At 40.0% G+C, this 24,483-nt stretch overlaps 1 protein-coding gene across 1 annotated transcript in view; it reads left to right on the top strand.

Annotated features, from left to right (window-relative positions):
* The window catches only part of LOC126188210 (cholinesterase 1-like), a 174,930-nt gene that overhangs the window by 80,841 nt on the left and 69,606 nt on the right, over positions 1 to 24,483 (top strand). The window contains exons 6-7 of the mRNA XM_049929760.1: positions 7,576 to 7,778; positions 20,326 to 20,491. Of these exons, the coding sequence (XP_049785717.1) occupies positions 7,576 to 7,778; positions 20,326 to 20,491 (369 nt within the window). The remainder of the gene's footprint in view (positions 1 to 7,575; positions 7,779 to 20,325; positions 20,492 to 24,483) is intronic.

Here is a 24,483-nt window from a genome sequence, read left to right as displayed (position 1 = left end):
GTACCAGATAGGGCTGATAGAAGAGATAGAGAAGATCCAATGGAGAGCAGCGCGCTTCATTACAGGATCATTTAGTAATTGCGAAAGCGTTACAGAGATGATAGATAAACTCCAGTGGGAGACTCTGCAGGAGAGACACTCAGTAGCTCAGTATGGGCTTTTGTTGGAAGTTTCGAGAACATTCCTTCACCGAGGAGTCAAGCAGTATATTGCTCCCTCCTACGTATATCTCACAAAGAGACCATGAGGATAAAATCAGAGAGATTAGAGCCCACACAGAGGCATACCGACAATCCTTCTTTCCATGAACAGTACGAGACTGGAATAGAAGGGAGAACCGATAGAGGTACTCAAGGTAACCTCTGCCACACACCGTCAGGTGACTTGTGGAGTATGGATGTAGATGTAGATGTATGGGAGCATGAGTGCCACACTTCAGTTTAGCAGCACAACAAGTCTGCAGTGGTTGAGTGCCAGAAAGATTCAAACAGAAAATAAAATTCAGCAAAACCTGCATACTTGCCAAGCAGTTGGAATGAGGAAGTGGAAGATCAGTGAGGTCGCTGAAGTATTAAAACACCGTAACAACATGAATAGAGGGGATGTAGTTAGGCTTGTGCCAACATGGCTGCCACCCACCAGAGCCCAACAAGCTTCACCTCTTCTGATCTGACAGTCCAGTATGTTTGTGTCATACTAGACAATTATGTGTACTGGCAGTGTGCCATTGGTTGACCAGTGGTTATATGAGTATCATGTCATAACTGTGACATGCACTCTGTGTGATGGTTATCCCTTGGTATCAAGTATTATGACATATCCATGTATGGAACAGAGATGGGTTTTATATCTTTTTGGTAAGAATAAGCTGTGCAGAGAGTTGTTAATGAACAATCAAAAGTCTTTTGCCATTTCATGTTAACTGAATGGAAATGAAGCAAGAAGAAGGAGTCAAATAAAAGACCACTGGTGAGACTCAGATAAAATTACATCAGCTACTTATAGTATTTCAGTCATAAAGGTTTCGGTTATGATGGTATGGACTTAACAGGAATGTTTGTTGCTGCAAACAAGCCTGCTACACAGTCAACACTATTTCATGCCTCCACTACAAGAGCTTCCAGCTTCACTATTTGGGCCTGCATTGCACACCGGGGAGTCCCTCTGACCATTGACTAATCTTTGTTCACAGGAGCTGGTACCTCACCTGGACTTTCTGTATAGTCTTGTGAACTAAACCATAGATTAATTCTGAACATTTAACTTTAATATAAAAACCATTAATAATCAGAGTAACAAGAAATATAGTAAGAAATAACTCAGAACTCCACAAGACACAAGAGTTACTGGCGAGTAACTGTTGCTACGCGGCCTATATCCAGCACATGGGAAACGAGAATCCACATCCCACTCACTGATGACCACCAAACATGGCACACATTGTAGGAGACTGTAGAAAACAGCAGATCCCCACTCCCTCCACCTCAAAAAACCTATTACAATAAAGTTTTCCACTCTTTCTACCACCAGAGATCAATTATATCAATATTTTTAAAACTATAATGTAATGTCATACTCAGTAGAGCAGTCATGACAAAATACAGTGACTCTGGACAACAAAATACATGATTAGACACAGAGGAAGGCCAAGGCCTCTGTAACTGTGGCTGTGGTTGCAAAGTTGGTTTCATCACAAATAGTTATTTACAACATAACATGGACCACACCCAGAAAACTTGGTATCATTTTTCAATGTTATCTCCTTGCTTTTTATTGTTATGATATGACTGTTTCAACACAAAGTTGTCCTTTGTACTCTGGTAATAATTGTTGCCACAGCTGAGTCAAGGTCACTGATACCAGTTTGAATGTGGACATCCTCAACGAGGTCAGGTCTATTCATTGCCATTAGATCCAATATATTTCCATCATGAGCCAGGGTTCCTAACTATCTGTCCTAGGTAGTTTTCAGAGAAGGTATTTAGTAAAGTATGATTTTATTTTTGTTACTAAAGTGGTCAATGTCAATGTCAATGATAGATCTAGATCTAGACACAGAGTGGCAGAGTGGACAGGGATCAGGGAGGACTCAGAGTGTTGTACCAATACCCCTAACCAACAAGTTTGAGGTGCTGTCTTTCACTGAAACTGAAACCGAGCCAGTGGGACTCACTTCATCTGTTTTGGGAAACGGTTTTTTCTGTTGTCAGGAGGAAGCAAACACAATAGGGTGTGGGTCTATTAATTGTTGGCGGTTCAAACATATGGTGAGTGATGGTACCCCTTGGAGTAATGGCAGGAAGGAACAGGAAAGGACACCAGGTGCACCTAATATGTATGCCTGGGCTCTCATTCAGGATGTTGAAGAGGCTATTCTGGTAGTCATTGAAGGAACAGGTTGCAACCAACTGCAGATTGTGGTGCACACTGGAAAAAATTATGCCTGTTATCTGGGCTCCGAAGTCAAATTCGGGTCATTCCAGTGACTGGCAGAGAAGGCTGAAAAGACCAACCTTGCATGTGGAGTTTCAGTGAAGTTTACAATTTGCAGCATTGTCCCCAGAACTGATCATGGCCCTTTGGTTCTGAGTTGAGTGGAAGGACTGGACCAGAGACTTTGAAGGTTCTGTGACAAGCTATGCTGCGACTTCCTGGACTTGTGCCGTAGGGTTGAGAACTGTAGGGTTCCCCTAAATAGATCATGTGTGCAGTACACATCAGAGGCTGCCATTCAGGTAGCTGACTGTGCGTAAGGTGCACGCAAGACTTTTTTGGATTAGGCAACTCTCTATCCCATCCAGATAACGATAGCTATTGGCAACCCAGAGGTATCAGTGTAAGATTGGAAGAAATGCCCCACACAGGTGAGAGTATTAAAATCCTAATTGTAAACAGCTGAAGCATTTGCAGTAAAGTGCCCTGAAAAGCATTGAAGCTCACATAATATTAGGTACAGAAAGCTGGCTGAAACCTGAAATTAATATCCGTGAAATTTTTGGGGAAAATTGAAGTCTATGTTAAAAGGATATGCAAATAGGAAATGGAGGTGGTATATTTGTCACAGTAGACAAAAAACTCAAATCCACTGAGGTAGAAATTGAAGCTGCATGTGAGACTGTTTGGGCAAGACTTGGTATCGGGGATGGGCATAAAATGATTATTGGATCTTTCGAACACCCACAGACAACTTTAGAGACAACCTCAATTCACTTGTATGTAAGTTCACTGGTCATACTATAATCATACTGTAATCATCAGTGAAGACCTTAATCATCCAAAAATTAATGGGAAAATTACAGTTTTGTTAGCGGTGTGTGTGATAAGACTTCCTGTGAAACTTTACTAGATACCTTCTCTGAAAACTACCTAGAATAGATAGTTAGGAACCCCGGCTCATGATGGAAATATATTGGGTCTAATGGCAATGAATAGACCTGACCTTTTTGAGGATGTCCACATTCACACTGGTATCAGTGACCATGACTCGGGTGTGGCAACAATAATTACGAGCAGAAAGGTATATATGTTCAGTAAACTAGATAAAAAAAAATCAGTGAATCAGTGGTGTCGAATCTCAATGAGGAGATTGAAACTTTCAGCACAGAACACAAGCATGTAGAGGAACTCTGGCTCAAGTTTAAAAGAATAGTTGACCAGGCACTGGATAGATATGTACCCAGTAGAACAGTTCATAATGTTAAGGAACCTCCACAGTAGAGATGGGCGATCCGCTCTTGAACTAATTCATAGAGTTCAATCTTTCAAAGGAGTGAACAATCAGTGATTCAGAAAAAAAGAACGGTAGCTCCAAACGTTTCCCACGGCAGAGAGAGAGAGAGAGAGAGAGAGAGAGAGAGAGAGACGGAGCATATCAGCAGCGCCTCTGCTGGTCACAGCACAGTGCACGCCACACAACACAGCCAGCGCCGGCCTCTGCCCTGCTTCTACCTTGGCTGCCTGCATTGTGCAGTGCCCCATTGGATTTTGTGTTTGACATATGCCGTGGCGTCTCTGTGCGTCGTCTGCCGCGCAGTGTCTAGCGCAGCGTAACTTCGCATCGCACTCTGTCGGCGATCGTTTCAGTCGCACGTCCTGCCCTCTGGGCAGTTGATGCGAGCAACAGGACAGAGAGCCACCTAGTGGATAACATAGGAACTACTTGCAAAAACCCGCTCGCAAGGGAACGAACTATTTGTCTCGGAGCGGGTGAGTTCACCGCTACCCCCTCCCTCGGAACTCGCCCGCTCAACGCTCGCCCCACCGTCTCGACTCTAGCCAGAGCGTCGAGCAAAGCGACTCAGGTGTCACTGTGGTCTCTGCGGTCTCAGCTCACGCAGTAATACAGCTCGCGGCTCGACCTGCTCGACTCAGCGCCTCTGCATCGGAGTACTTCAGTCTTTCAAGAAATATATGTTGCCTTTTTGACTAATAAAAAAGAGTTTAGTACTTCAGGTGTTATCAATCATTTAAAAGCTAAGTGGAATATTTTACTTGTAAAAAGAATATTATGTTGGAATGTAATTCTTAAAAATCATAATCTGGAATGTGACTCACACCAAATGCCCCCTATTCCCTGTAGAGCCTTTTCTGCAGCGTGGGTTATCACATGTGATATGATCTATTTAAAAATCTGCCTAATATATTTATTTCATGCCATTTTTCTCAGACATGTCGCTAACAATATGTATTACATACATTGTTACATTCCATCCTGGATTTTCCATTGTTTGTTTTAACAATATCTATGAAATACACTCCTGGAAATGGAAAAAAGAACACACTGACACCGGTGTGTCAGACCCACCATACTTGCTCCGGACACTGCGAGAGGGCTGTACAAGCAATGATCACACGCACGGCACAGCGGACACACCAGGAACCGCGGTGTTGGCCGTCGAATGGCGCTAGCTGCGCAGCATTTGTGCACCGCCGCCGTCAGTGTCAGCCAGTTTGCCGTGGCATACGGAGCTCCATCGCAGTCTTTAACACTGGTAGCATGCCGCGACAGCGTGGACTTGAACCGTATGTGCAGTAGACGGACTTTGAGCGAGGGCGTATAGTGGGCATGCGGGAGGCCGGGTGGACGTACCGCCGAATTGCTCAACACGTGGGGCGTGAGGTCTCCACAGTACATCGATGTTTTCGCCAGTGGTCGGCGGAAGGTGCACGTGCCCGTTGACCTGAGACCGGACCGCAGCGACGCACGGATGCACGCCAAGACCGTAGGATCCTACGCAGTGCCGTAGGGGACCGCACCGCCACTTCCCAGCAAATTAGGGACACTGTTGCTCCTGGGGTATCGGCGAGGACCATTCGCAACCGTCTCCATGAAGCTGGGCTACGGTCCCGCACACCGTTAGGCTGTCTTCCGCTCACGCCCCAACATCGTGCAGCCCGCCTCCAGTGGTGTCGCGACAGGCGTGAATGGAGGGACGAATGGAGACGTGTCGTCTTCAGCGATGAGAGTCGCTTCTGCCTTGGTGCCAATGATGGTCGTATGCGTGTTTGGCGCCATGCGGGTGAGCACCACAATCAGGACTGCATACAACCGAGGCACACAGGGCCAACACCCGGCATCATGGTGTTGGGAGCGATCTCCTACACTGGCCGTACACCACTGGTGATCGTCGAGGGGACACTGAATAGTGCACGGTACATCCAAACCGTCATCGAACCCATCGTTCTACCATTCCTAGACCGGCAAGGGAACTTGCTGTTCCAACAGGACAATGCACGTCCGCATGTATCCCGTGCCACCCAACGTGCTCTAGAAGGTGTAAGTCAACTACCCTGGCCAGCAAGATCTCCGGATCTGTCCCCCATTGAGCATGTTTGGGACTGGATGAAGCGTCGTCTCACGCGGTCTGCACGTCCAGCACGAACGCTGGTCCAACTGAGGCGCCAGGTGGAAATGGCATGGCAAGCCATTCCACAGGACTACATCCAGCATCTCTACGATCGTCTCCATGGGAGAATAGCAGCCTGCATTGCTGCGAAAGGTGGATATACACTGTACTAGTGCCGACATTGTGCATGCTCTGTTGCCTGTGTCTATGTGCCTGTGGTTCTGTCAGTGTGATCATGTGATGTATCTGACCCCAGGAATGTGTCAATAAAGTTTCCCCTTCCTGGGACAATGAATTCACGGTGTTCTTATTTCAATTTCCAGGAGTGTATAAAGGAGAGCCATTTGTAAGCGTGTGCCTATTAGCGTATTTTGTCAACACATCTGCAACTTATTGTAACATGTGCTGATATAATGTCTATAGATTTGTCACTGACAGTCAGTGGTATTGGAAAATTGTCTATGTAGTGTGAACACCAGGTACTTTTTGTATCCTATTCTCTCGATATGGTTTTTTTAACTCAATTTATGATATGCAAAACTGGCACTGGTTACTGAATGGTGTAATTGATGATGGATTGTACAGTCAGAATATCTTGAAGTTATCTGCAATAGACGGATTTGTGGACCCTCTTGGCAGAACTGATGTACATTTATTTACTTCATCTCCAGGCTGTGTGAGTCTGCTGTTATTACAACGATCTCTCAACACTTTAACAATTCATTAATTGTTAAAAATTATAATAGTCTTGATCATGCTACAATTAATAATACTGATATGGCTGACATTGTACTTAGTTACAGATTTCTTAGAAAACATGATCTGAGTTACATTTGGTAATGATGGTGTTGTTCGCCCTGGTAGCTGGGTGGTCAGCATGACAGAATGTCAATCCTAAGGGCCCAGGTTCAATTCCCGGCTGGGTCGGGGATTTTCTCCACTCACGAACTTGGTGTTGTGTTGTCCTGATCATTATCATTTCATCCCCACTGATGCGAAAGTGACGTCAAATTGAAAGACTTGCACCCTGTGAATGGTCTACCTGTCGGAAGGCGCTGTTCACATGGCATATACATTTATGATGGTGTTGTTGCTAACATTGTACATAGGTACCGATTCTTTAGTAAATAAGCATGATCTGAAGATGATTATTAATCAACCAAAGCTGGTAATCAGCAATTCATAACTTTATTTGTTATTGCATTGAGCACTATTAGAATATTTAACCAATAATTCAAATCACCTAGTTATGACAAATCTTACAAAAATTCATTAATTATAACATGCAGATTATGTTTTCTTCCAGGTTTTTCTGACTCAAAATTTGTTTCCTATCTTTTGAGAGATACTAATTAAGCCATGGTGTTTTACAAAAAGAAAGAGCTACACTTTTTAATAAGTAACAACAAGTGACTTTTTAATAAGTGTTGCTTGTTACAGGTGATATTATTTCCAAATCTTGTTACCTTAAAGTATCCATAGAGTCTTTCCTGTGTCTAATAGTATTGAGCTAAATTCCTAAATGTAAACATAGGGTTGTTAAATGATATGTATGAAAGGAAATGATATATTGTGCTTGCAGATACCAACTGAATTTTCTGTGAATTGATGAGCTATTCATGAAGAAGATTTTTTATGTTAAATCTATGGTTACTTTTACTTGTGGGCTGTACTGTTTGGTGTATGTTCATTACATGGTTTCAGTCTACAGATTTCATCTTTTTAATAGGGCTGTTTCAGCAAGCCATTGCAATGAGTGGCTGCATATTAAATCCACGTGCAATAGCAGCACCTGCACGGGATCGAGCATTCCGCTTTGCAAGGGCGCTTGGCTATACTGGGAGTGACTCCTCAGAGGATTTACTAGATTTCTTGAACTCACTGAGCGGAGCTGAACTAGTGCAAGATGATCAGCGAGCTCTTTCTGAAGAGGTACGTTTCTGAACTCTCTGCCATGAGTTGTACAGTGGCTTGTGGAGTGTGTGTGTAGATGCAGAGAACATATAATAGCTTGCAGTGAATTGTTAAGTTGTTTGTGTGTGTGTGTGTGTGTGTGTGTGTGTGTGTGCATGTCTTCTAACGTTTTCCCAATGACCGGATGACCGGAGACTGTGTAGTACTGGGCTGCAAGACTCACAAGTCTCTTACGGGTGATTTACATATCGAGTGCAGCCAATCTTCTTCTCAGGACAGATGGCTGCGTCGATCTTCACAATGCTTCTTCTCTGAAGATTATTTGCTGGTTAGGGAAATATTACTGAACTACTTCTCTACCCTTGAAATGATTCATTACCGTCAGATTACTTTTATATAAACTCCGCTATATTTTCTTCTTCACAATAAGACAACTACACAAGTTTCACATGCTCCTTCAAGTCTCATAAATCAACTACATGTGGAAAAACTTAGTACTTAAACCATTACAGTCTCTTTTGGTTTTAACAACACTCATCAAAACAGTTCTTGCTCCTAGCAAGTCAAACAACAGAGTATATAAGTCTCTAGATAAAATCTGTTTCATTTGTTCCCAACAGTCACTACTATTTCACTCCAAAGAGTAGCCCTTGATTATTCCTTGTACTGGACATACGGCTTCCAAGGCATGCGCGGTCACCACTTGTCAGCGCCAATAGACCGCCATAACTTTAGTCTTCTTGTAACACATGCCCATCCTGCACACACATAAACTGTGGTGCAGTAGACACATTTCCACTCTCACACACTCATCTTTAAAATATTGTATGTTCGAGACGGTGAAATATGAGTGTCTCTAGAATTTACTCTGAAATTCTCGTGTGAGAGTGAATGAGAGAGAGAGAGAGAGAGGAGAAAGAGAGAGAGAGAGAGAGAGAGAGAGAGAGAGAGAGAGAGAGAGAGAGAGAGAGAGAGAGAGAGAAATAAAAAAGCAGATGTTTTGTTGAATCTCAAGATATTAAAATATTATACACAGTTACTTTATGAGGGGGAAAAACTCAGATTGAAGTGAATAAGAAAGTGAAAGATGCACATTTGATGAAAGATGGAAAAATCACTGTGATTCCTCAGTCAGGACAGAGTTGTAGATAACTATTGCTGTTGTAAACCATCTCCCTGGAATAAAATCTGTGCTGTAATATGTTTGAAATCTTGTAAACTTATCTATATTCCCTCTTGATGTTTGTGATGAATCATTGAGTAAAATCAGCTTATAAAAAGAAAGGAAATACGCATCATGAAGAAATTATCTGAATGTGACAGAAATTGGTAGATGTGATGCATACACACAGACAAACAAAAGGTTACAATTACAGAATAATTGGATGATTTATTCAAGAGAAAGATCTTTGCAACTTGAGCAAGTCAATAACAACTTGGGCCACCTCTGGCCTTTATGCAAGCAGTTACTTGGCTTGGCGTTGATCGACAGAGCCATTGGATGCGCTCCTGAGGGATATCGTGCCAAATTCTGTCCAAATCCAGAGATTCCAAAGATGTTCTTCCTTGAGATATAACACTATTGCCAAGATGGCCTCTATAAGATGGTTCTGATCACAATGAGAGATCTTAAAGCAGTAGCTGTAAGGCTTAAAATTATATCTTTGTTCTGAGGCTACATCAAATGATGATATATATTATATAAGACAGAAGATCATGACATAATTATCTTTTTAATATTTTAATATAAATAAACTCTCAATAAAAATAGGAAATTTGATTGCATTTATGGGCATATATAATGAGTGAAATGTTACTGAAATAGTCCTAAACAAGTAGACATATTGAGACACAATTCATTAAACATGTTTTAAGAGAGACACATAAATTTAGGAAGGAGAATTATGGTTGCCAAGGCCAGACTGCCAGAGGCTATGGTCATGTGTGTGTGATTTGTGTTTGCATGTTTGTCTGTGTGTATGTTGTCTGTTCTGAAGAAGGCCTCTTTGGCAAAAAGCTTTGTTTGACAGTCCTTTTGTTGCACCTATCTCTGACTCAGCATCTCCACTATGTGATGAGTAGCAACTATGCTTTTCATAATATTGTCATTATTCCATCCTGGATTTCCTATTGTTTGAAGTTATAATGAACATGTGAACACATTATCATCTCTCAATTTCTTAGAAATATACAGGCATTTTCCCTCTGAAAACACATGGATTTCATAAGCAATTAGAAGCTTAAGGATAGTACTATATGAACAAGGGAAGTAACCAACATCTGTATGAGCTGTTCATTATCAGTCACTTGACCAGTTTGGAAACACTTCAACCCTTGGCCTGCAAGTCTCATATTAACTCATGGATGATGTTTAAGCAGTAATCTGTGTCTTGCATATTACTATGTCTTCCACCTTTAAGCTCTCAGGTTTTCAAATCTTGTCCGATGCAGTCCCCAACAATTAATCTTTTCTTCTCATCCTGTGCAGTAAGCCTTCCCTGACTGCTGTTCTGTGTGACTTTCCCAAATCTCCCCCTTTTCCTAGATCTCTCCAGTTCTTTTCCATCACCCTTCTTCCTTCCTCATCAACCCTTCTGCCTGAAGAAGGAGCCACTGGCTCCAAAAGCCTTCCTAATTGGAACCTTCCTTTGTGTGTGTGTTCTGCCGCCACTTGTTGAGTAGATCTGAAATAATATCAGTTATTTATGTTAATATTTAAATTTGGTGCACCAGTACAGTGATAAACAATGAATTTCATAAATGTGTAATACATCTACAATCAGAGTCATTGGACATGAAAAGTAATATGTACAAAGACACAATAAAAAAAGACATTTCCCAAGTTGGTGACAATGAACATGGAAACACATGTAATGAAATTTCAGAACAAGTTTAGAAGCCATAAGAAATTATGTAGAATGCAATTATGATGCACTACTGCAAATTCGCTATTATGTTGGTAGCAGTGACAATGTCTTTTTCAGATTTTGGCTTTTCATGTATTACCTTTTGTGTTTGACAGTGCTGATTGTAGATGTGTGTATTATATTTATGGAATTCACAGTTGTCCCATTTGCCCACTTCTACATTCCAGTTGACAATTAACAAATCAACTGTGCAACATCATTCGGACTGAATGGAAATTACGTTATTTGACTGCTCTAATTACATAACTGGACACTGCAGTATTGTCAGCATGAGAAAGATTAAGTAAAGCTGAGAGTGAGAGGGAAGCATTTTCAGACAAGGACAGTTGTAGATGTGGCCTGGCCGAGCAAATATTTTGGTAACTACCTGTAACAGCATGCTGCATCAGCAATGTTGTCTGACTGTACTTCAGTGCAGCCATGTATTGCAGTCACTTTCAGTAGTGTTGATAGCAATGTGATTGTGGCCACATAGTGCTGTAAAATTTGATCAGTGTAAACTCACCTTTAAACATGGCTATACTTTTTTGTAAAAGATGTACAATGAATGGGTAGAGAAGAACTTTGGAGATACTCAATACCCACTTGCTGAACATGCTTTACAGTGTGACTCAAGGGACCTGAGTTCCTGCTACAGATATTGATTACATGGATCTTACTATCTGATACTAGATTCACTGAACTCTGGCAATGGGAACCTATTCATCAGCACATCACTGCTTCCCGATATCCTATTTGGTTTAACATCTGTTAACACATTGTCCTCTCTCTTCTTTCACTGTCATCAGCTTTTCATTACTTTTCATTATATATCATTTTTTAATTTATTGTGTCTCACTCTTTTCTTGATTATCTTTGAGTTTTGTCCTCCCCCCCCCCCCCCCCCCCCCCACCTCGCGACTCTTTCTCCACTTGTCCTCACAACAGTTGGCCCCTCTATTCCTGGAATCTGAGTCACCTGCCCTTCTTTTTAACTTTCCCCAATGTATTCCTCTGTCCTCCACAAGGAAAGAGCTATTAATTCCAAAATCTAGGATAGTGCATGTACATTTGTATGTGTCTATCAGTAGTGCAGAAATTTCGCTTCCTGGTGGGAAGTATTGGCCAACAATTCTGTAGCCATCATTTTGTATAGATCCTTTAATGAAGGACAGTCGTCAGGGATATGAACAAGACAAGGAATAATAAAACTAAGCAGCTGTTATCAACTATATTAATAGTTACTAAGTACCATTAAATTTCTGTAATCTATTGCTGATTGTTTGGTTTTAATTGAACATTGTGAAGTTAACAGAAAACTACCTGTTTTGAAAAAAGCTGCTGCTTCCTTATTTATATTACATCTCCATTTCCTAACTTAGTATGTATGTGATGAAACTGATATTTACAAAACCCAGACACATTAGGTATATAAAGTGTGTTGGGCGGTGAGGAAAACAGTGCAGTAGTTGCTGTAATGTGAAAATGGAGTGACTTATCTGATGTCCAAAAGGGCGTGATCATTGACTTGCAGGGCAAGCGTTGAAGTGATTCCAAACTGGCCAAGTTTGTAAACTATTTACATGCCACCATGGTTAAAGGAAACCACATATGACAAAATGGCACTATCCAGAACTGGCACTGAGGCAGCTGTGGTGCAACAAGTGCCATAGATGACAGGGGTCAACAACACCTGCAGAGATGTGTATGGGTGAAAAGATGTGCAACTGTTGATTAACTGACTGCCCAAATGAACAAAGGGCTACCAACAATGTCTCCTCAAGGACCTTTCAGCAAACATTGTTGCGTATGCTCCGCAGCAGATGTCTGATTTGTGAACCCATGCTGACTGCTGTTCATTGGTGACAAAACTGGAATTTGCATTCCATTACCACAACTGGACATCCACTGAGTGGCAACAGAAGGCCATTTCTGATGAATCATGTTTTGTGCTCAGTCCGACTTGCAGATGTTAGCATGTACAGCATGAAACATTTGAAAGCAAACACCCTGTAACTACATTAATGTGATAGGACAGTGTATCATAAAACAAAACACACCTATATATTATAGGAATAGAGGTCTTTAAACAATGAGTGTTACTTCTTGTCAAGTAGCTAGTCCCTGAATCTAGACACTCAGACAATTTATAGGACTGTTTATTACAATATTTTTTTTAATTTAAATTTCTTTTGTATCCATATTGATTCTTAATTTCTTGCTTTATGTCAGCAGTGAACCTGTTGATAACTTTCCCACAAGTGCTCTGGACTGTTCATAGGACTGTGCACAAGAATTCAAAGTCAAAACGTAAATAATTGTGTGTATACAGCAGTTGGGCATATAATAATTCAGCTGAAATTGATTTTTTTTATATAAAAATTGTGAGCCACTCATTTGACATGTTGTTGGTGTGATGGTCTGGTGGGTAAGAGCACTCCTAGAAACTGAGAGGTGAAGGGATCAAATCCTGGTCAGACTACAGAAATTTTCAGTCTGCCTTTAATCTAATTTTCACCTCTCAATGATGTGAGGAATCACCAGGAATGACATGTGGATCAGATTCCACAGTAAACTGTAAGTCCATGGGGTAGGTAGGGACACACAAGTCACTGAAGTAGTGTCCGATTGAAAGGCTTACAGTTAGTCATTGAGCCACTCACAGATACTGTATTATCTGATGGATTTAGAAGGCTCCATGATTTTTACTAATATGTGGTCTTACATACTAACCACATCACTACATATGTGACTCTGTTTATAAGAGGATTGATCAATGTTAACCTAGTAGAGGTGCCAACCAACAGATGGTAAACTCATAAAAAACGTTGAGAAATGCATATCTCTCAGCCAGTGGTTCTTTATCAGAGCTAGAAAACAAAACACACACACACACACACACACACACACACACATACACATACACACACACACACACACACACACACACACACACACACACACACACACACACAGAGAGAGAGTTGTGTACAGTATCTGTCTCCTTACTGACCCCAACCCAATCATTAACTAGTGCCCTGGGAATTTATTCTTTGCATTAAAAACCTTCATCTTCTATAAAACATTGTACTTTATTTTAAAAAGAAATTGCAAATATCAAGTAATAATCCTAGCTCCTACCAAATGGATGTGGGATGGTAATAACAGAATGTCTGCCCATTTACTGAGTGGCAGATGAAACAGTGTGTGGTCTTTCATTGTCATGCAGTAACAACCAGTTCTGGGGATGGCACAAATCAGGGCAGCAACTTTAAACTGCTTGTCTCAGATGTTTCAAGACTTTGATGTAAAGAGTTTGGTTCACTGTTTGACCCAGAGAAACATACTCATGGTGAACTAATCCTTTGCTATCAAAGAATGTGATCAACATTATCTTTGTTCTTGAAGGTTGTTGTTTGACTTTCTTTGATGCTTGTGATCCAGGAGTCCATCATCCAGAACTGTGATGCCTTATGTGAAGCTTCATACTGGTAGCACCAACTTTTGTTCCCAACAATAATCTTTGATAGAAATCTGGAATCACATCTGGCTGTATCCTGTGGTTAATCAGAGGTTCTTCAACTTTCCTCTTTCTGTGTCATCTGTTAATGTTCGATGGATGAGTTTTGTATTAAGTTTCCATTTCACTGTATCTTCACAGAAAATCCTACGATACACAACACAATTCAAATTAAGTTCTTCTAACATTGCACACACATGGTACTTAATGGTCTACTTGCAATTACTGCCTTACACACTCCACGTTTGCATGTGTTTGTGCTGTAGATGGGCAACCTGTTGTAGGGCTCTCTTACTCTGAGTCTCTTCCTTCATGAGATCTTTTGTGCCACTCAAAAACAAGGCTTCTTGAAAGTGCCTTGCCTGCATGTGCTTGCTTAACCGTTGTAGAAATTTCACTAGAGGTTTTCCTGAGTTTAATGCAGAACTTAATGTTCACTCTTTGTTCACAATCAGCATCCATTGTGTCACTGTAACTAATGTGTCAAGAACCCAAACAGTGTGTTGCTAAATGCAGTTCTGTCTCCTTGTGAGTCTGGACAGAAACATGGCCAAGATCATATCAAGGATGCACACATATATGCTAATATAAAAACAATGTTTGTTGCTTTTTAGTATTTCAAACTCAGAAGCAAAGGCCTTGTCCTGGAACTTATCTGACAAAGGGAATATTCAAGCCCTTGTGACACCTAAATGTTGTTGTTGTTGTGGTCTTCAGTCCTGAGACTGGTTTGATGCAGCTCTCCATGCTACTCTATCCTGTGGAAGCTTCTTCATCTCCCAGTACCTAATGCAACCTACATCCTTCTGAATCTGCTTAGTGTATTCATCTCTTGGTCTCCCCCTACGATTTTTACCCTCCACACTGCCCTCCAATACTAAATTGGTGATCCCTTGATGTCTCAGAACATGTCCTATCAACCGATCCCTTCTTCTGGTCAAGTTGTGCCACAAACTTCTCTTCTCCCCAATCCTATTCAATACTTCCTCATTATTTATGTGATCTACCCATCTAATCTTCAGCATTCTTCTGTAGCACCACATTTCAAAAGCTTATATTCTCTTCTTGTCCAAACTATTTACCATCCAGGTTTCACTTCCATACATGGCTACACTCCATACAAATACTTTCAGAAATGACTTCCTGACACTTAAATCTATACTCGATGTTAACAAATTTCTCTTCTTCAGATCGCTTTCCTTGCCATTGCCAGTCTACATTTTATATCCTCTCTACTTCGACCATCATCAGTTATTTTGCTCCCCAAATAGCAAAACTCCTTTACTACTTTAAGTGTCTCATTTCCTAATCTAATACCCTCAACATCACCCAACTTAATCCGACTACATTCCATTATCCTCGTTTTACTTTTGTTGATGTTTATCTTATATCCTCCCTTCAAGACACCATCCATTCCGTTCAACTGCTCTTCCAAGTCCTTTGCTGTCTCTGACAGAATTAGAATGTCATCAGCGAACCTCAAAGTTTTTATTTCTTCTCCATGGATTTTAATATCTACTCCGAATTTTTCTTTTGTTTCCTTTACTGCTTGCTCAATATACAGATTGAATAACATCGGGGAGAGGCTACAACCCTGTCTCACTCCCTTCCCAACTGCTGCTTCCCTTTCATGCCCCTCGACTCTTATAACTGCCATTTGGTTTCTGTACAAATTGTTAATAGCATTCCGCTCCCTGTATTTTACCCCTGCCAGCTTTAGAATTTGAAAGAGACTATTCCAGTCAACATTGTCAAAAGCTTTCTCTAAGTCTACAAATGCTAGAAACGTAGGTTTGCCTTTCCTTAATCTTTCTTCTAAGATAAGTCGTAAGGTTAGTATTGCCTCACGTGTTCCAGTATTTCTACGGAATCCAAACTGATCTTCCCCAAGGTCGGCTTCTACTAGTTTTTCCATTCGTCTGCAAAGAATTCGTGTTAGTATTTTGCAGCTGTGGCTTATTAAACTGATTGTTCGGTAATTTTCACATCTGTCAACACCTGCTTTCTTTGGGATTGGAATTATTATATTCTTCTTGAAGTCTGAGGGTATTTCGCCTGTTTCATACATCTTGCTCACCAGATGGTAGAGTTTTGTCAGGAGTGGCTCTCCCAAGGCCGTCAGTAGTTCCAATGGAATGTTGTCTACTCCGGGGGCCTTGTTTCGACTCAGGTCTTTCAGTGCTCTGTCAAACTCTTCACACAGTATCATATCTCCCATTTCATCTTCATCTACATCCTCTTCCATTTCCATAATATTGTCCTCAAGTACATCGCCCTTGTATAGACCCTCTATATACTCCTTCCACCTTTCTGCTTTCCCTTCTTTGCTTAGAACTGGGTTTCCATCTGAGCTCTTGATGTTCATACAAGTGGTTCTCTTATCTCCAAAGGTCTCTTTAATTTTCCTGTAGGCAGTATCTATCTTACCCCTAGTGAGATAAGCCTCTACATCCTTACATTTGTCCTGTAGCCATCCCTGCTTAGCCATTTTGCACTTCCTGTCTATCTCATTTTTGAGACGTTTGTATTCCTTTTTGCCTGCTTCAGTTACTGCATTTTTATATTTTCTCCTTTCATCAATTAAATTCAATATTTCTTCTGTTACCCAAGGATTTCTACTAGCCCTCGTCTTTTTACCTACTTGATCCTCTGCTGCCTTCACTACTTCATCCCTCAGAGCTACCCATTCTTCTTCTACTGTATTTCTTTCCCCCATTCCTGTCAATTGTTCCCTTATGCTCTCCCTGAAACTCTGTACAACCTCTGTTTCTTTCAGTTTATCCAGGTCCCATCTCCTTAAATTCCCACCTTTTTGCAGTTTCTTCAGTTTTAATCTACAGGTCATAACCAATAGATTGTGGTCAGAGTCCACATCTGCCCCTGGAAATGTCTTACAATTTAAAACCTGGTTCCTAAATCTCTGTCTTACCATTATATAATCTATCTGATACCTTTTAGTATCTCCAGGGTTCTTCCATGTATACAACCTTCTATCATGATTCTTGAACCAAGTGTTAGCTATGATTAAGTTGTGCTCTGTGCAAAATTCTACCAGCCGGCTTCCTCTTTCATTTCTTACCCCCAATCCATATTCACCTACTACGTTTCCTTCTCTCCCTTTTCCTACACTCGAATTCCAGTCACCCATGACTATTAAATTTTCGTCTCCCTTCACTATCTGAATAATTTCTTTTATTTCATCACACCTAAATAGAAGGAGCATAATATTTAGATTGTGTAATTACCCATCGCAGTATAATTAAGTATTTATTTCCAGTGACAGTGCTCTCAACTGATGCGAGTTACTGTCAGTGATTGATAATGAACAGCTCATATTCAAATGTTGTTTACTTCCATTTTTCATATAGTACTATCCATAAGCTTCTAATTTCTTATGAAATCCAGGTGTTTTCAGATGGAAAATGTCCATGCATTTCTGATTTGATTTGATTTCATTTCATTTTTTATTGGTCCAGTTTTATCATATAGCACAAATTGTACAATTGATATTGGACAGGTCAAAGATAAGTTACAATAATACATAGTATTAGTAATTAAAATTAGGTACCTACTACAATTAATTTTGTTACTTATTCATAAATTCTCTGACAGAATAGAAACAGTGCTTTATTAGAAATGCCCTTAGGTTAGCTTTAAATATTGGATGAGTAGTATTTTTTATTTCCTCTGGTATCTTATTGTGTAGTATTACACCAATGTTAATAATGCTCCTCTGATAGGTGGTTGTTCTGTGATACTTTTGATGTATATTTGATTCCCTTCTGGTACTATAGTTGTGTACATTTTTGTTCTGTAGCAGTTTGCCTGTTTTCAGGAGGTAGTCCATAGTGAACAACATAGTTTCATAAATGAATAAACTTGGAACATTTAGGACACCAAGCTCAGTAAAATGGAATTTACAGGACTCCATCTTTTTAAGGCCACAAATTATTCTTAAAGCTCTTTTTTGCATTCTAAAAACCTTTACACTGTGAGTTGAGTATCCCCAGAAAATGATCCCATATCTGATTAGTGATTGGAACTGTGCATAGTATGCCTGCAGTACTGTTGTTTTGCTTACTGTAGCCTTTAAAATTCTTAGGCCATAGCACACAGATGATAGTTTTCTACACAAGTTATTTATATGTGTGTCCCACTTTAAGTCTTCCTAACACAAAGACCCAAGAATTTTGTGACACTTACATTTTCTAGGGGATCATTTTTTAATTGGGCTTGAATAGACATTTGATTAGCTGGAGGAATTAAATGAAAATCGACATACACAGTTTTTTCAATATTTATAATGAGTTTGTTTTTTGTGAACCACTCAGAAAGTCTTTTCATAGAACTTTCTGCTGTGGACCACAAAGTTTCTGGACTGGATCCAGTGAGCAATATGCTGGTGTTATCAGCAAAGAGGATAGTTTTTGTGGGACTCATATATTCAACTAAGTCGTCCACATAAACCAAGAAGAGTAGTGGACCTAAGATTGAACCCTGTGGTACACCATATTTTATTGGTAATTCTCTAGAAAGAAAGGAGTTGTTTCTTGTTTTATTCATTTTGTTGGATTTATACTGAAGTGATACTTTCTGCCTGCGGTTTTTTAGGTATGAACACAACCAGCTATGTGCTACACCTCTTACTCCTCGTCTTTCTAATTTTTCGAGCAGAATGTTATGGTCCAGGACATCAAAGGCTTTTGATAGATCTAGAAAAATACCTGCAGCTAATTTATGTTGATCAAGGGATTTTAAAATGCAGTCTAAGAATTCGAAAATTGCTGTCTGTGTAGATTTAGACTTTCTAAAACCACGTTGTTGTACTGTAAGAGGTGCATATTTATTTATGAAACTTAAAAGCCTGTCATAGAAGAGTTTTCTAAGAAATGGAGAGATGTTAATGTGTTCACATGTTCATTAGAACTTCAAACAATGCAAAATCCAGGGTGGAATAATGATAATATTATGAAAAGCATAGTTGCTACTTACCACATTGTGGAGATGCTGAGTCACAGACAGGTGCACAGAGGCCCTCTTCAGAATGGACGACATACACACATTCAGCCACACAAATGCAAATCGCACACACATGACCACAGTCTCTGTCAGTCTGGCTTTGGCAGCCGTAATTTTCGTTCCTAAATTTACATGTTTCTGTTAAAACATGTTTGATAAATTGTATCTCAATATGTCTACTTGTTTAGGATTATTTCAATAACACTTCACTCACTATATATGCCTATAAATATAATAAATTTTTCTATTTTTATTGAGAGTTTATCTATATTAAAATATTAAAAAGAGGCTCAATAATATCATGATTTTCTGTCTTTTATAATATGTAATATCATGTGATGTAACCTCACACCAAAGTCATAATTTTAAGTCTTACAGCTACTGCTTTGGATCTTTCATTGTGATCAGTACCATTTTATAGAGGCCATGAAGTGGAAATAATTTTATAGTTCATGGAAGAACATGAAACATTTTAGACTGGACAGGAGCTTGTAGAGGAACAGTGGCTGAAATCTAGAAGAATAGTTGCCAAAACACGTGGTAGAAAAATTAATTTTCGAAGGGATCCTCCATGGTGTGCAGTTACTGTAAGGGAACTTTAATAAAGATGTTTAGCCTATTGACTCTTGTCTTGACATCTTCTGATGCTTGTATACTGATTTTTCTGATGTTTTGTCAGCACCAATGGGTAGTATTATCAAAGATTTGCCCTCAATTTGGTACTAGGATAAAATCAAATTCGTTAGTGGAGGTTGTTTGTACTTGCTGTGCAAATGTCTGAGGGCCTTTTGCATGTCATTACCACTGTAGTTTTCCCTTAGTACCTGCATCAGTTGTTAGCTACAGCAAGGGGATCCAACCTTCATTTATCTGAAGCCTCTCCTCTTTCTTGTTGAACTGCTTGTATTAATTGCTCTCAAAGAATATTTAATTCTTATTAGAATATTTATAATTATGTGATTTACTTTGAATTGCTGCCCTCAAATGCATGTGGACACCTCTTATGGTGTAGACATAAATGACCATTATTATTTTTATTATACATGTGTATTTCAGTTCTAATTGTTACAGAACCTCACAAAGCTCATAATTTCCAAATGCATCATTCTCCATGTTATAGGACAAGCGTCGTTTTGACACACTGGTTTTTATGGGTGTAATAGAGCCTGAGAGTGAGACAGCATTCCTGAGTTCCAGACCAGAAGATGTTCTTCTTAGTGGAAACGTAAATGCTGTGCCACTGCTGATTGGTGATTTAAGTGGTGAATGCATTGCAAATGTTGTATGTAAGTACTCCTTTTCTGAATTGAAGAACTTGTGTTGTATTACTGACTTTAAATACATCACATAATTCCAAATTGAAATGTGTATCATTGTCCTTGACATGCTACAATTTTAAAGATAATAACTTGGAATTATTCCTATCTAGCGCTTTCCTATCACAAGATCTGCTATCATTTTTCATGTGCATTATGTGTATATTGGGTCATTCCATGTCAAAACCACAAATTTAGCCCATAAGCTGTGGAACACTCTTTTTAGAATTTTTTGAAATTTTGTGATTACATAAACCTGGATGCTTTGAAAAAAATGCAAACTATTTCATCTGAAATATTTTTGATATGGAATTTGGCTAACTGATTACTAGTGCTTGCAATATATTCACAAAACTTTACTTACAATAAAGGGGCAGGTCTTTAAAATGAACATACATGTATTTCATATGTTGGCCTACCATCTGAAAAAAAGAAACTGGTTGCTGTTTCAATTTTCGTATTGTAAAAATGTAACAAACAGATTTTTACCTTTAACGTAAGATTTAATTACAGAATTTGGCACAGAGAAAACTAAATGAAATTTACAAACAATATTTTCCAGTGCTCTGTCCATATTAGTAAGGGTAAAAAATAATATTTTCTTCCCATCGTTATGGAATTTGAATATAAATTATTTGTACTACTCAGTTCTTTCTGAAGAACTACTTTCAAAAATGGTTCAAATGGCTCTGAGTGCTATGGGACTTAACTGCTGTGGTCATCAGTCCCCCAGAACTTAGAACTACTTAAACCTAACTAACCTAAGGACATCACACACATCCATGCCCGAGGCAGGATTCGAACCTGCGACTGTAGCCCCCACACTGTAGTGCCTAGAACCGCTCGGCCACTCCGGCCGGTGAAGAACTACTTTATTGCATTATTACACATACTATGACAAGAATATAGATACCACTTTTGTACTAAGCATCTGTACAATGAGCCAGCAGACCTCAAATGTAAGAAATTTGTATTGTTTAAATGTTACAGAAGATCATTGCCTTTCCACTGATGCAGCAAAAAATCAACTAGTATGTACTGGAATAGGCCAAATTGTCATTGGCGAAGTCAACCTGTCAATCAAATCACACTGCAAGGTCATGTAACTCATGAAATGGAGGGCTCTTGGAGTAGTGGCCGAAAAACAGAACTCTCTTTTGTTCCGAGTTTCTGCCCATAACAGACACTAAATGGCTGAGTCTTTTTGCTAAACTTCTCCTCAGAGATGGGTCTGGGGCTACTGGATTTACTTCCTTCTGCCCCCTGGCAATTCTCATCATGTGATCCCCATAAGAAAATAAATCAATACAATTTATTCTTTTTTGAGAATGGGTGTGTTAGTAACAAGCCCACAATGCTTTCAAATCTGACATCAGGATGGGATGCCTGATTACCCCTATTTTCATTATGCCATGGGTGGATATATTAAACCATCACCTGGAGCATCTGATTCAGTGTGGTAGTGCAGCATATGAGTGCTTAGCGCATTCAGTCCACGCTACCAGTGTCAGTCTTCCCAGCATTGCTACTGCTGCTGCTGCTGCTGCCGTGCAAGCGCAAGACTGTCTGACCTTGCCCACCAACTCTGTCACCTTTGCACAAGGTCATGTTGTGAGTATGATGACCCAGTGCTGCACTGACACTGGGTGCCACTGCCCTGTCATGGCCCAGTGGCTACACCAATAGTTGATCAGCAGACATAAGTCACAAGCTGTGCTTTTAGGGAGAGGATACTGTCAGGGCTAATGCCCCCAGAGACAACACTGTTGGCTGTTGTCAGAAACTTCTTTTTGGTTTGATGCATATAGTTTAAATGGATATCAACAACCAGATCACAAGGACAGCTGGTGATGGATTCAGAATTGCAAGTGAGGATGGAGCAACTGTGGATAGAGAATGGAGACTTGCAAAAATGTTTCAGTGAGACATTTTTAATGTGATGTCCCAAAGCAGCATTGTGACTGCAGCTAATCTTGTTTCCTCATTTGTGGTATTCTCACAGGATGTTCTGTCATGGCCTGTAATTGATGGTGCATTGTGTTCACAAGTTCCTACCTTCATAGATATCCAAGTGAAAATATCCACATCTTCTCACAAAATTTGACAGACATAGGAAAAATGTCCACATGGGTTGATGAAGTGTTAGTAGGAGATCCCATATGTAAGTTGTGAGGAGAGGCTTTCACTTTCGTTAATTCGGTAGAAGGGTGGAGAAACACCAAGGTATTTGATGTTGTTGCAAAAGGACTAGTGGATAGTTGTGGAGATGAGAATAGGGGAGCTGCTATAGAAACAAGCTTCCAACCTTACTCCAAAATTCTTTAGAGGTTTCAGAAAGCTTTTCTGACCATTTAAGAGCTGTGTCATGCCACACTTATGTCCTGAAGGAAAGTAATGAAATGAATAAGGTACTTCTCAGAAAAGCAGAAGTTTACTGTGTGGATATATTCGTTTGTGGACTGATCCACAGGTAGGTGCTGAGGTGAAGTGTGTTTTGCTGAGCACACTGTGAGAGCCTGTATGCCTCACATTTCTACCCGAGGGGCCGTGGCAGTTTGCCCAACCTCAACTCCCCCCCCCCCCCCCCCCTGCCTGCCTCCCCATCCCCTCAGCGTTAAACCAACTAGATGTGCATTCATTGCTGAAGTCTGCTGCACTTGCTGCAAATGTGCAGGCCACAAAGCTTCTGAATGTTTGGAATTGTCATGTGCTTACTGTAGAAAGATCACACATGAGAAAGCCTATTTTTGAACTTTACCACATTGCTTGGCTAACCATATAGGTTATTGAAGTGTTTGAAGGAATGTGTGTATAAGTATGAATACAGGAAACACAAATGGGAGCAGTTTTGCCATTGCCTGTCGCTCGCCTTCCGTAATGTGAATCCAGTAAGAGAGGTAGGACTCAGATGGCAAACATAACTATGCCAAGTAAAACCAATGGTAGACTGTCTGCCTTATAACTGACACAGGAATACAAACAACTGTTTTGTTCATTAAATCTACTAGTTGTTGACAACCAAACCATCACATTGTAGATGGAGAGGATCGGGAAAAAAAAGATTTATCCAGTAGGCTCACATAATGTGGAATTGGAAATAAACAAATGGATGTGTCAGTTTACATTTGAAGTGTTGTTGAAGTATGAACATGGTCTCAATGCCATCTTAGATAATGAATTCCCATACTATTTCCAAGGCATATTTAACTTCTGAATAAAGGAAATCCAAATATGCGGAAATGTCCACCATTTTGGCAATGTGATGGTGGTGTGTAGAAATGGCCACATTCTGGCAATCCACTAACCATGTACTATAATGTTGAAGTTAAACATATCCAAGACAATATTGAGTAGTAGAGGAAAAAATTGTTTGGAAGGAGATGAAGAAAGGTTTTGTAGGAGTAGATATTCACTTAGGCAGTCCATTAACAATGAATGAAGTTTTAGATGGTAAGCAGACGCATGTGAAGCCTGGTTTATCACGAATGAGTGTGCCAGAAGAGGGTACTATTTGTCAGTAAGCAAAGATAATTATGGAAGCAGAGGTATTAAAATTTCCTGGGATATCATATTCGCAAAAGTGCATTGAGTAAATGCTTATGAGATAGCAGAATACCAGTAAAATTAACAGCCTGAAAGAACAGTTTACGTAAAGTCCACTTATAAAGCAGAAATTTAAAAGAAACATGAACACCTGTGTAAGGCAGATCAGGGTTTATTATACTCCATTCTAGCTAAATTTGGGACGTTGGTGGAAGGAAATTACTTCTGGCAACCTCTTTCCTATGTAAGGCAGTTCAGTATGCATTGCACCTTGTTCTAGCTGAATCTGGGACATAGGAGGATGGAAATTACTTCCAGCAACCTCCGTAACATACCATGAGATTCTGATGAGTGAGGCTAATCCTACAGCCCAGAAGCCATATCACATATCTTATGCTTTGCAGCCCATACTAGAGAAA

Source organism: Schistocerca cancellata, chromosome 5 (assembly GCF_023864275.1).
Source record: "Schistocerca cancellata isolate TAMUIC-IGC-003103 chromosome 5, iqSchCanc2.1, whole genome shotgun sequence".
In the NCBI taxonomy this organism is placed as follows: Eukaryota; Metazoa; Arthropoda; class Insecta; order Orthoptera; family Acrididae; genus Schistocerca; species Schistocerca cancellata.
Note: the sequence above shows the minus strand (reverse complement) of the source record. Positions and strands in the feature narration are given on the sequence as shown.